This window comes from Engystomops pustulosus, chromosome 9, assembly GCF_040894005.1.
Source record: "Engystomops pustulosus chromosome 9, aEngPut4.maternal, whole genome shotgun sequence".
NCBI lineage: Eukaryota > Metazoa > Chordata > Amphibia > Anura > Leptodactylidae > Engystomops > Engystomops pustulosus.
Window position 1 is genome coordinate 105,763,279 of NC_092419.1, and position 13,089 is coordinate 105,776,367.

At 48.7% G+C, this 13,089-nt stretch overlaps 1 protein-coding gene across 4 annotated transcripts; it reads left to right on the forward strand.

Annotated features, from left to right (window-relative positions):
- The first annotated feature begins 865 nt into the window (after nt 1–865).
- On the forward strand, nt 866–4,812 carry HDHD3 (haloacid dehalogenase like hydrolase domain containing 3). Of its 4 annotated transcripts, none has more exons than XM_072125304.1 (2): nt 866–962; nt 3,744–4,812. In XM_072125304.1, the coding sequence occupies exon 2, from the start codon at nt 3,772–3,774 to the stop codon at nt 4,480–4,482; it is 711 nt and encodes a 236-aa protein (XP_071981405.1). In that variant the 5' UTR covers nt 866–962; nt 3,744–3,771; the 3' UTR covers nt 4,483–4,812. The 4 variants fall into 4 exon arrangements, with proteins under 4 accessions (XP_071981405.1, XP_071981406.1, XP_071981407.1 ...); XM_072125305.1 differs by having other exon boundaries at nt 938–971; XM_072125306.1 differs by lacking the exon at nt 866–962 and adding an exon at nt 977–989.
- Nucleotides 4,813–13,089: the final 8,277 nt, after the last annotated feature.

Here is a 13,089-nt window from a genome sequence, read left to right on the forward strand (position 1 = left end):
TGGGCACCCTTGCCATCACCCCAGCGCAGAGTTCGCCAGACAGGACTCAAGGCCTCTTGCAGTCCCAGGCAGCCCAGGACCCTAAGAGGAAGCTACAATGATTACCCAAAGCTTTTTCTCCTCCTTGCTAATGTATTGGTGTCCTCAGGTGCCTATACAATTTAAACCTGTGACAAAGCAGGGAGTAATAAGTTACTGTTTAAATTGTCGCATCGGCACTTGGCGAAAAATATGTGGGTTTTGGATGTAGTTTGGGCACTCGGCGTCTAAAAGGTTTGCCATCACTGATATACAGGGTAAATGCACTAAAGCTCAGGGGAGGGGTCACAGTAATGGACAGAAGAGGTGCACCAAAAATTCACCAAAAACAAATACACTGAAATATACTAAAACATATTCTAGGTAGTAAATTCTGAAAGTGACTAAATCAGACCAGTAACACATTTTATGACACAATTGTTCTAGGAATAATTGTAGGAAAAGCCTTCAATTACTATTCCCAATAACTGGGTATTCACAGTAGGTGAAATATATTACAGGGCGCTGTCCTATACCATAGTGCTGTACAGATCACGGTACATATATAGAGGGAATTGGTTGGTCATATAAGCTGTGAATAGGACCCACATATTGTATGTATGTGTTTATACAATATTTATATTATATGTATATGTGTGTATGTATATATATATATATATACATTTTTTTTGTAATGTTATACAGTTGCTGTATACGCACCTTCCTTATGTATTCTGCAATGATAAAACAAAGTTAAAAAGCAGAAGCGTAGAGGTCAGGGACCGGTGATGCAGAGGTATATTTTATTATTATTACGGTACATTACATTCCTCCTTTCCCTCCCTAGGACAGACGGAACTATATTTCATTGCCTTTGTTTCCCGGGGGAAAGATTAAGGTGCCGGACTTTACTCTCCTCTGCACAGTTTCCGGAGCTGCTTCCGGTGAGTGAGGTCTGTGGAGCGCAGAAGGTCATGTGACAGGGGTTCATACGGGGCTTGGGGTTGTTTATGGAAGGGGTGCGCGGCGAGTAACCTATAGCAGCCAATAAGGTTGCAGCTTGTATAATGTGTCTAGTGCTGAGGGAATAAGAAAAGCAATCTGATAGGCTGTCATGTGCGATAGGATTTTTCATTGTAATTTACAGTTATTCAATAAATTGACTAGAATTTTCAGAGATATAACAGCAAATAAGAGAATCCAGTCAAGAGATGCTGCGTAATGTACTATATGTGATACACGTGAACAAACATGTCTGTTTATGTGAAATATCATAAAGTGTTTGTACACTCAAAAAATTGTGCAGTTTTCTATCGCACATTAAGTTTTTGTGTCGGGACTAGACTTGTGCAGTGTAAATATTATGTATAAACAAAAGGGGACGTTAGGGGGGATTCCAATATGGTGAACGCAAAACGGCCATATTTGTTTGGGAATTTATTTCGCTTAAAGGGAACCTGTCAGCAGAAATTGACCTAATAAACCACTACCAGTATGTTGTCAAGTAGCTAAACGCTCTCCAGATCATCTTTCTTTCTTGACCAAGTGCGGTGGCATCATCGAGAGAATCTAGATGTAAATTGATTGTTTAAAGTCAAGGAGGCGGAGATTTTAATGCTGAAGTCAAGCTCTCTCTTCCTCAGAAAGCCCCTTTCACTGTAATTGATGGTTCTGCATCCCTAATCTGACCTCCTGAAGTCCGATGCATGTTTTTTAATCACAGAGGAGGAGGCTCAAAGCTCCCCGACCTTGACTACAGTGTTAAATTCTCCTCCTCTTAGACTTAACACAACCATTTTACATCTCACTTCATAGTTGATTTTCTGGATGATGCAACCACAGTGGACCATAACCAGGATCAAAAACTAGAAGGTGTTACACTGCTTGACATTATACAGGTAGTGGTTTATTAGGTCAATTGCTGATGACAGGTTCCCTTTAATACCGTCTAATTAATATAGATCATGTCTCCACCTACAGCATTTGACTTACACTGCAATTCACATAATTCTGTCCAGTAGAGGGCGCTATCAAGCCCGTACATGTCAATGAATGTAGGCTGGGACCTTGTCCCACACACCGCAGCGTTCCCTATTGCTTGCACATCTTATATAGGGCGCTGTAGATGATATTTTGCGGTGACCCCCACCCGGCTGCACACATGCCGTTACCAGGTTATCCCAGGGGAGGTGTTGGGGCTTGCACTGGAGACAAAAAATGTTCCTGCACAGTTAATCCTCTGGTTACTCCTCCTGCCAGCCGGGCTGAATACAATTATACAATTTCTTGGCGTTGGACATACACTAGGTACATATTGTGGGCTGCAGGACTGAGTGGGGGTCATCTGGTACATACATATAATCATATCCTGATTGTAGTGCATACAAGAAGGGAGAAGAGGATATATGGAGGAAACTTCTTAACGTACGACTAATGACATGTATTCTAATTAGGGTGGGGCCAGGTGGTAAGTTTACAGAAATACCAGAGTATACATATCATTTAGGAAACCGCTCCACCCGCTCTCATCCCCCAGAGACAGAAACATCCGATACTGCCGTATTCTGATGACTAATAATTTACATTTTGTTGAAAGGGCACCAAAGTCTATTACTCTCTTTTATCAGCCATTTCAATATATGGAGGCTGGCAGTCTGGCGAAACACAAGAACACCACTGACATAAGCTTAAAGGGCATCTACCACCAGGACTGTGTGAACCTGAGGGGCTCCAGGCTGCAGAGGTGATAATGGAGCCTGGAGCCCCTCAGGCTCATTTGCATACAGTCTTTCATCCTGAGGGTAGATGTCCTTTAAGTGATATCAATAGTCAAACCTGTCAGTAGGTGACACCATGTAGGCAGCTGTTAGGTACTGTCCCGAGAGAGATGTGTATGTTGTTAGTAGCAGCAGGACTGTGGCATATGGATTTTTATTTCAGGATTGTAGCTTTTCCAAGTGCATGGGGGGCATGTGTTCAGTGTTATGCATTGTCCCCGGAGGGATGCAGAATCATTCCTTTTTGTGTTTCATGTATCGGCAGGACTGTGAAATATGGATTTATATTCCCAAATTGTAGCTTCTCCAAGAGCACTATGGCCGTGGCCTTACACTGCGGTGTTCTGTGCACTGAACTGATCAAAAGACCATCCCCACTACTCTGAGTAACAGCTATACCTTGCTTCTGATTGAATCTTACAGAAGTCAACATACATAGATGAGCTCTGTGCTCTCTGCATTCAGTGGTATGTATTGTCTTTGGAGACATGTGCAATCTTTGCATATCTTTGTCTGTGTTGTTAGTAGCAGCAGGACTGTGAAATATGGATTTATATTCCATAATTGCAGCTTCTCCTAGTGCACTAGGGATGTGTACTCACACTGCTGTACTCTTGGCTCTCTGCTCATGACTGCTCCCGGCGATTGACTGCTGTAGGGTTCAACCAGAAGCAAGCTATAGCTGTTACTCCGAGCAGTCTCTCAGAGGGTCTTTTGATCAGTTAAGTGCACAGAGCACTGTAGTATGAGGAAATTCCCACAGTGCACTTGGAGAGGCAACAATCCTGTAATATATATCCATGTTTCACTGTCCTGCTTCTACTAACAACATGCACAAAGGTCTGATTACACATCTCTCCAGGGACAATACCTAAAACTGTCTTTATGACACATTCCCTTTAATTTTAGGATCAGTGATTCTATATATGATTCCTGGCTTTCTCCTAGATCTAACATCTTCACACCAAGTCCAAAGATGAAACTAAAGCTACTGACCTGGGATGTGAAGGACACTCTACTCCGCCTGCGTCTTCCCGTTGGCCAGCAGTACCAGGCTGAGGCCAAGAGCAGAGGTCTTCAAGTGGACTCTGCCGCTCTGGATTCATCCTTTCGACAAGTGTATAGTAACCACTGGCGTCTCTTCCCTAACTATGGCCTATCCCAAGGCATGACTTCCCACCGGTGGTGGCTGGACGTGGTGTCTCAGACCTTCCGCCTCTCGGGCATCCAAGACGAGAAGATCCTTCAATCCCTGTCGGAAAGACTCTACCAAGACTTCTGCACTGACAGGTATTGGGAGGTCCTGCCAGGCGCCAGGGAGGCACTGAAAGGATGTGAGGAACTGGGGCTCAGGATGGCGGTGATCTCCAACTTTGACCGGAGGTTGGAGGACATCCTCAGACACGTTGACTTAGATGGACATTTTGATTTTGTCTTGACCTCTGAGAGTGCTGGTGTGGCCAAACCGGATTTAGGCATTTTTCACAAGGCCCTTAAGCTGGGGGCGGTGTCGCCACAGTGCGCCGCTCACATCGGGGATGATTTTGTCAAAGATTATAAGGCGGCAAGAGAAGCGGGGATGTTCAGCCTCCTCCTCCAGAACCGTCTAAGAAAGGACATCCCGTCAGATCACGTAATCCAGTCACTAGATCAGCTCATCCCCCGACTACGAGAAGTGATGGAATAATTTAGGATTATAACAAAATAATAATAATACCTTTATTTATATAGCGTGCACAGAGTTTGCCAAATCGGTCTCTGTCCCCAAGGGGGCTCACAATCTAATCACCCTACCGGTATGTTTTGGAGTGTGGGAGGAAATCGGAGGACCCGGACGAAACCCATGCAAACACAGAGAGAACATACAACTCTTTGCAGATGTTGACCTTGATGGGACTTGAACCCGGGACCCCAGCGCTGCAAGGCTGTAGTGCTAACCACTGAGCCACCGTGCTGATTATCATGTATATCACCTTAAAGGGGCTCTCCACATAAAATAAATAAGACATGACCACTACCAAGACTCCTTCCCCCTTCTATGCTGGCAGAGGAAACCATTAACAGGTGTGAGTGACCATACAGGTATTGTGCCAGAAGAGGTGTATGTTGTTAGTAGCAGCAGGACTGTGAAATAAGGATTTATATTCCAGGATTGTAGCTTTTGCAGAGTGGTGTCCTCATACAACTGTGTTCTCTGCAGCCAGTGTTAGGTATTCTGCCTGGAGAGATGTGCGGTGTATGGAGTTAGTAGCAGCAGGACTGTGAAATAAGGATTTATATTCCAGGATTGTAGCTTTTGGTGAGGGGTGTCCTCATACAGCTGTGTTCTCTGCAGTCAGTGTTAGGTATTCGGCCTGGAGAGATGTGTGGTGTATGGAGTTAGTAGCAGCAGGACTAATTAAGGATCAAATAGCGATCCTGGAAACTACAGACCCGTGAGTCTAACTGCTGTGGTGGGGAAAATATTTGAGGGGTTTATTAGAGATGCTATCCTGGAGTATCTCACTGTGCACAACCTTATAACCCAGCGTCAGCATGGGTTTATGAGAGATCGGTCCTGTCAGACTAATCTGATTGGTTTCTACAAGGAGGTAAGTTCAAGACTGGATCTGGGGGACGCTGTAGATGTTGTATATTTGGACTTTTCAAAGGCATTTGACACCGTGCCACATAAAAGGTTGGTATATAAAATGAGACTGCTGGGAGTAGGAGAAAATCTGTGTATTTGGGTAAGTAATTGGCTTAGTGATAGAAAACAGAGGGTGGTCATTAATGGCACATTCTCAGATTGGGTTGATGTTACCAGTGGAGTGCCACAGGGGTCAGTATTGGGGCCACTTCTTTTTAATATTTTTATTAATGACCTTGTAGTGGGTTTACACAGTCAAGTTTCAATATTTGCAGATGATACTAAGCTGTGTAAAGTAATAAATACTGAGGTCGATAGTTTAGCATTACAGAGGGATTTGTGGAAGCCTGAGGTGTGGGCAGAGAAATGGTTGATGAGGTTTAATGTAGATAAATGTAAAGTTATGCACTTGGGCCATGGAAACAAAAAGTATAATTATGTTCTAAACGGTCAATTACTTAGTAAAACTGAAGCTGAAAAGGACTTGGGGGTATTGGTGGATGGTAAACTTAATTTTAGTGACCAGAGCCAGGCGGCTGCTGCTAAAGCAAATAAAATAATGGGATGTATCAAGAGAGGAATAGATTCTCATGATAAAGACATAGTTTTGCCCTTATACAAATCCCTGGTCAGACCACACATGAAATATTGTGTACAGTTTTGGGCACCAGTGTATAAAAAGGATATAGTAGAGCTGGAACGGGTGCAGAGGAGAGCGACCAGGGTTATTAGGGTAATGGAGGGGTTAGAATACAATGACAGATTACAAAATTTGGGATTATTCAGTTTAGAAAAAAGACAACTGAGGGGAGACCTCATTACAATGTACAAATACCTGAACGGACAGTACAAGGATCTCTCCAAAGATCTTTTTATACCTCGGCCTGTGACCAGGACAAGGGGGCATCCTCTACACCTAGAGGGGAGGAGATTCTACCATCACCATAGACAGGGGGCATCCTCTACGCCTAGAGGGGAGGAGATTCTACCATCACCATAGACAGGGGGCATTCTCTACACCTAGAGGAGAGGAGGTTCTACCATCACCATAGACAGGGGGCATCCTCTACACCTAGAGGAGAGGAGGTTCTACCATCACCATAGACAGGGGGCATCCTCTACGCCTAGAGGAGAGGTTGTTCTACCATCACCATAGACAGGGGGCATCCTCTACACCTAGAGGAGAGGTTGTTCTACCATCACCATAGACAGGGGGCATCCTCTACACCTAGAGGAGAGGAGGTTCTACCATCACCATAGACAGGGGGCATCCTCTACACCTAGAGGAGAGGAGGTTCTACCATCACCATAGACAGGGGGCATCCTCTACGCCTAGAGGAGAGGAGGTTCTACCATCACCATAGACAGGGGGCATCCTCTACACCTAAAGGAGAGGAGGTACTACCATCACCATAGACAAGGGGTATCCTCTAGAGGAGAGGAGGTTCTACCATCACCATAGACAGGGGGCATCCTCTACACCTAGAGGAGAGGAGGTTCTACCATCACCATAGAAAGGGGGCATCCTCTACACCTAGAGGAGAGGAGGTACTACCATCACCATAGACAGGGGGCATCCTCTACACCTAGAGGAGAGGAGCTTCTACCATCACCATAGACAGGGGGCATCCATTACACCTAGATGAGAGGAGGTTCTACCATCACCATAGACAGGGGGCATCCTCTACACCTAGAGGAGAGGAGGTTCTACCATCACCATAGACAGGGGGCATCCTCTACGCCTAGAGGAGAGGAGATTCTACCATCACCATAGACAGGGGGCATCCTCTACACCTAGAGGAGAGGAGGTTCTACCATCACCATAGACGGGGGGCATCCTCTACACCTAGAGGAGAGGAGGTTCTACCATCACCATAGACAGGGGGCATCCTCTACACCTAGAGGAGAGGAGGTTCTACCATCACCATAGACAGGGGGCATCCTCTACACCTAGAGGAGAGGAGGTTCTACCATCACCATAGACATGGAGCATCCTCTACACCTAGAGGAGAGGAGGTTCTACCATCACCATAGACAGGGGGCATCCTCTACACCTAGAGGAGAGGAGGTTCTACCATCACCATAGACAGGGGGCATCCTCTACACATAGAGGAGAGGAGGTTCTACCATCACCATAGACAGGGGGCATCCTCTACACCTAGAGGAGAGGTGGTTCTACCATCACCATAGACCGGGGGTATCCTCTACACCTAGAGGAGAGGAGGTTCTACCATCACCATAGACAGGGGGCATCCTCTGCGCCTAGAGGAGGGGGAGGTTCTACCATCACCATAGACAGGGAGCATCCTCTACACCTAGAAGAGAGGAGGTTCTACCATCACCATAGACGGGGGGCATCCTCTACACCTAGAGGAAAGGAGGTTCTACCATCACCATAGACAGGGGGCATCCTCTACACCTAGAGGAGAGGAGGTTCTACCATCACCATAGACAGGGGGCATCCTCTACACCTAGAGGAGAGGAGGTTCTACCATCACCATGGACAGGGGGCATCCTCTACACCTAGAGGAGAGGAGGTTCTACCATCACCATAGACAGGGGGCATCCTCTACACCTAGAGGAGAGGAGGTTCTACCATCACCATAGACAGGGGACATCCTCTACACCTAGATGAGAGGAGGTTCTACCATCACCATAGACAGGGGACATCCTCTACACCTAGAGGAGAGGAGGTTCTACCATCACCATAGACAGGGGGGATCCTCTACACCTAGAGGAGAGGAGGTTCTAACATCACCATAGACGGGGGGCATCCTCTACACCTAGAGGAGAGGAGGTTCTACCATCACCATAGACAGGGGTCATCTTCTACACCTAGAGGAGAGGAGGTTCTACCATCACCATAGACAGGAGGCATCCTCTACACCTAGAGGAGAGGAGGTTCTACCATCACCATAGACAGGAGGCATCCTCTACACCTAGAGGAGAGGAGGTTCTACCATCACCATAGACAGGAGGCATCCTCTACACCTAGAGGAGAGGAGGTTCTACCATCACCATAGACAGGGGGGATCCTCTACACCTAGAGGAGAGGAGGTTCTACCATCACCATAGACAGGGGGCATCCTCTTCACCTAGAGGAGAGAGGGTTCTACCATCACCATAGACAGGGGGCATCCTCTACACCTAGAGGAGAGGAGGTTCTACCATCACTATAGACAGGAGACATCCTCTTCACCTAGAGGAAAGGCAGTTCTACCATCACCATAGACAGGGGGCATCCTCTACACCTAGAGGAGAGGAGGTTCTACCATCACCATAGACAGGGGGCATCCTCTACACCTAGAGGAGAGGAGGTTCTACCATCACCATAGACAGGGACATCCTCTACACCTAGAGGAGAGGAGGTTCTACCATCACCATAGACAAGGGGTATCCTCTACACCTAGAGGAGAGGAGGTTCTACCATCACCATAGACAGGGGACATCCTCTACACCTAGAGGAGAGAAGGATCTACCATCACCATAGACAGGGGGCATCCTCTACACCTAGAGGAGAGGGGATTCTACCATCACCATAGACAGGGGGCATCCTCTTCACCTAGAGGAAAGGCAGTTCTACCATCACCATAGACAGGGGGCATCCTCTACACCTAGAGGAGAGGAGGTTCTACCATCACCATAGACAGGGGGCATCCTCTACACCTAGAGGAGAGGAGGTTCTACCATCACCATAGACAGGGGGCATCCTCTACACCTAGAGAAGAGGAGGTTCTACCATCACCTTAGACAGGGGGCATCCTCCACACCTAGAGGAGAGGAGGTTCTACCATCACCATAGACAGGGGGGATCCTCTACACCTAGAGGAGAGGAGGTTCTACCATCACCATAGACAGGGGGCATCCTCTACACCTAGAGGAGAGGAGATTCTACCATCACCATAGACAGGGGGCATCCTCTTCACCTAGAGGAAAGGCAGTTCTACCATCACCATAGACAGGGGGCATTCTCTACACCTAGAGGAGAGGAGGTTCTACCATCACCATAGACAGGGGGCATCCTCTACACCTAGAGGAGAGGAGATTCTACCATCACCATAGACAGGGGGCATCCTCTACACCTAGAGGAGAGGAGGTTCTACCATCACCATAGACAGGGGGCATCCTCTACGCCTAGAGGAGAGGAGGTTCTACCATCACCATAGACAGGGGGCATCCTCTACACCTAAAGGAGAGGAGGTACTACCATCACCATAGACAAGGGGTATCCTCTAGAGGAGAGGAGGTTCTACCATCACCATAGACAGGGGGCATCCTCTACACCTAGAGGAGAGGAGGTTCTACCATCACCATAGACAGGGGGCATCCTCTACACCTAGAGGAGAGGAGGTACTACCATCACCATAGACAGGGGGCATCCTCTACACCTAGAGGAGAGGAGCTTCTACCATCACCATAGACAGGGGGCATCCATTACACCTAGATGAGAGGAGGTTCTACCATCACCATAGACAGGGGGCATCCTCTACACCTAGAGGAGAGACAGTTCTACCATCACCATAGACAGGGGGCATCCTCTACACCTAGAGGAGAGGAGGTTCTACCATCACCATAGACAGGGGGCATCCTCTACGCCTAGAGGAGAGGAGATTCTACCATCACCATAGACAGGGGGCATCCTCTACACCTAGAGGAGAGGAGGTTCTACCATCACCATAGACGGGGGGCATCCTCTACACCTAGAGGAGAGGAGGTTCTACCATCACCATAGACAGGGGGCATCCTCTACACCTAGAGGAGAGGAGGTTCTACCATCACCATAGACAGGGGGCATCCTCTACACATAGAGGAGAGGAGGTTCTACCATCACCATAGACAGGGGGCATCCTCTACACCTAGAGGAGAGGAGGTTCTACCATCACCATAGACATGGAGCATCCTCTACACCTAGAGGAGAGGAGGTTCTACCATCACCATAGACAGGGGGCATCCTCTACACATAGAGGAGAGGAGGTTCTACCATCACCATAGACAGGGGGCATCCTCTACGCCTAGAGGAGAGGAGATTCTACCATCACCATAGACAGGGGGCATCCTCTACACCTAGAGGAGAGGAGGTTCTACCATCACCATAGACAGGGGGCATCCTCTACGCCTAGAGGAGAGGAGATTCTACCATCACCATAGACAGGGGGCATCCTCTACACCTAGAGGAGAGGAGGTTCTACCATCACCATAGACGGGGGGCATCCTCTACACCTAGAGGAGAGGAGGTTCTACCATCACCATAGACAGGGGGCATCCTCTACACCTAGAGGAGAGGAGGTTCTACCATCACCATAGACAGGGGGCATCCTCTACACCTAGAGGAGAGGAGGTTCTACCATCACCATAGACATGGAGCATCCTCTACACCTAGAGGAGAGGAGGTTCTACCATCACCATAGACAGGGGGCATCCTCTACACATAGAGGAGAGGAGGTTCTACCATCACCATAGACAGGGGGCATCCTCTACACATAGAGGAGAGGAGGTTCTACCATCACCATAGACAGGGGGCATCCTCTACACCTAGAGGAGAGGTGGTTCTACCATCACCTTAGACCGGGGGTATCCTCTACACCTAGAGGAGAGGAGGTTCTACCATCACCATAGACAGGGGGCATCCTCTGCGCCTAGAGGAGGGGGAGGTTCTACCCTCACCATAGACAGGGAGCATCCTCTACACCTAGAAGAGAGGAGGTTCTACCATCACCATAGACGGGGGGCATCCTCTACACCTAGAGGAAAGGAGGTTCTACCATCACCATAGACAGGGGGCATCCTCTGCGCCTAGAGGAGGGGGAGGTTCTACCCTCACCATAGACAGGGAGCATCCTCTACACCTAGAGGAGAGGAGGTTCTACCATCACCATAGACAGGGGGCATCCTCTACACCTAGAGGAGAGGAGGTTCTACCATCACCATGGACAGGGGGCATCCTCTACACCTAGAGGAGAGGAGGTTCTACCATCACCATAGACAGGGGGCATCCTCTACACCTAGAGGAGAGGAGGTTCTACCATCACAATAGACAGGGGGCCTCCTCTACACCTAGAGGAGAGGAGGTTCTACCATCACCATAGACAGGGGGCATCCTCCACACCTAGAGGAGGGGAGGTTCTACCATCACCATAGACAGGGGGCATCCTCTACACCTAGAAGAGAGGAGGTTCTATCATCACCATAGACAGGGGGCCTCCTCTACACCTAGAGGAGAGGAGGTTCTACCATCACCATAGACAGGGGGCATCCTCTACACCTAGAGGAGAGGAGGTTCTACCATCACCATAGACAGGGGGCATCCTCTACACCTAGAGGAGAGGAGTTTCTACCATCACCATAGACAGGGGGCATCCTCTACACCTAGAGGAGAGGAGGTTCTACCATCACCATAGGCAGGGGGCATCCTCTACACCTAGAGGAGAGGAGGTTCTACCATCACCATAGACAGGGGGCCTCCTCTACACCTAGAGGAGGGGAGGTTCTACCATCACCATAGACAGGGGGCATCCTCTACACCTAGAAGAGAGGAGGTTCTACCATCACCATAAACAGGGGGCATCCTCTACACCTAGAAGAGAGGAGGTTCTACCATCACCATAGACAGGGGGCCTCCTCTACACCTAGAGGAGAGGAGGTTCTACCATCACCATAGACAGGGGGCATCCTCTACACCTAGAGGAGAGGAGGTTCTACCATCACCATAGACAGGGGGCATCCTCTACACCTAGAGGAGAGGAGTTTCTACCATCACCATAGACAGGGGGCATCCTCTACACCTAGAGGAGAGGAGGTTCTACCATCACCATAGGCAGGGGGCATCCTCTACACCTAGAGGAGAGGAGGTTCTACCATCACCATAGACAGGGGGCATCCTCTACACCTAGAGGAGAGGAGGTTCTACCATCACCATAGACAGGGGGCCTCCTCTACACCTAGAGGAGGGGAGGTTCTACCATCACCATAGACAGGGGGCATCCTCTACACCTAGAGGAGAGGAGGTTCTATCATCACCATAGACAGGGAGTATCCTCTACACCTAGAGGAGAGGAGGTTCTACCATCACCATAGACAGGGGGCATCCTCTACACCTAGAGGAGAGGAGGTTCTACCATCACCATAGACAGGGGGCATCCTCTACACCTAGAAGAGAGGAGGTTCTACCATCACCATAGACAGGGGGCCTCCTCTACACCTAGAGGAGAGGAGGCTCTACCATCACCATAGACAGGGGGCCTCCTCTACACCTAGAGGAGAGGAGGTTCTACCATCACCATAGACAGGGGGCCTCCTCTACACCTAGAGGAGAGGAGGTTCTACCATCACCATAGACAGGGGGCATCCTCTACACCTAGAGGAGAGGAGGTTCTACCATCACCATAGACAGGGGGCATCCTCTACACCTAGAGGAGAGGAGGTTCTACCATCACCATAGACAGGGGGCATCCTCCACACCTAGAGGAGAGGAGGTTCTACCATCACCATAGACAGGGGGGATCCTCTACACCTAGAGGAGAGGAGGTTCTACCATCACCATAGACAGGGGGCATCCTCTACACTTAGAGGAGAGGTTGTTCTACCATCACCATAGACAGGGGGCATCCTCTACACCTAGAGGAGAGAAGGATCTACCATCACCATAGACAGGGGGCATCCTCTACA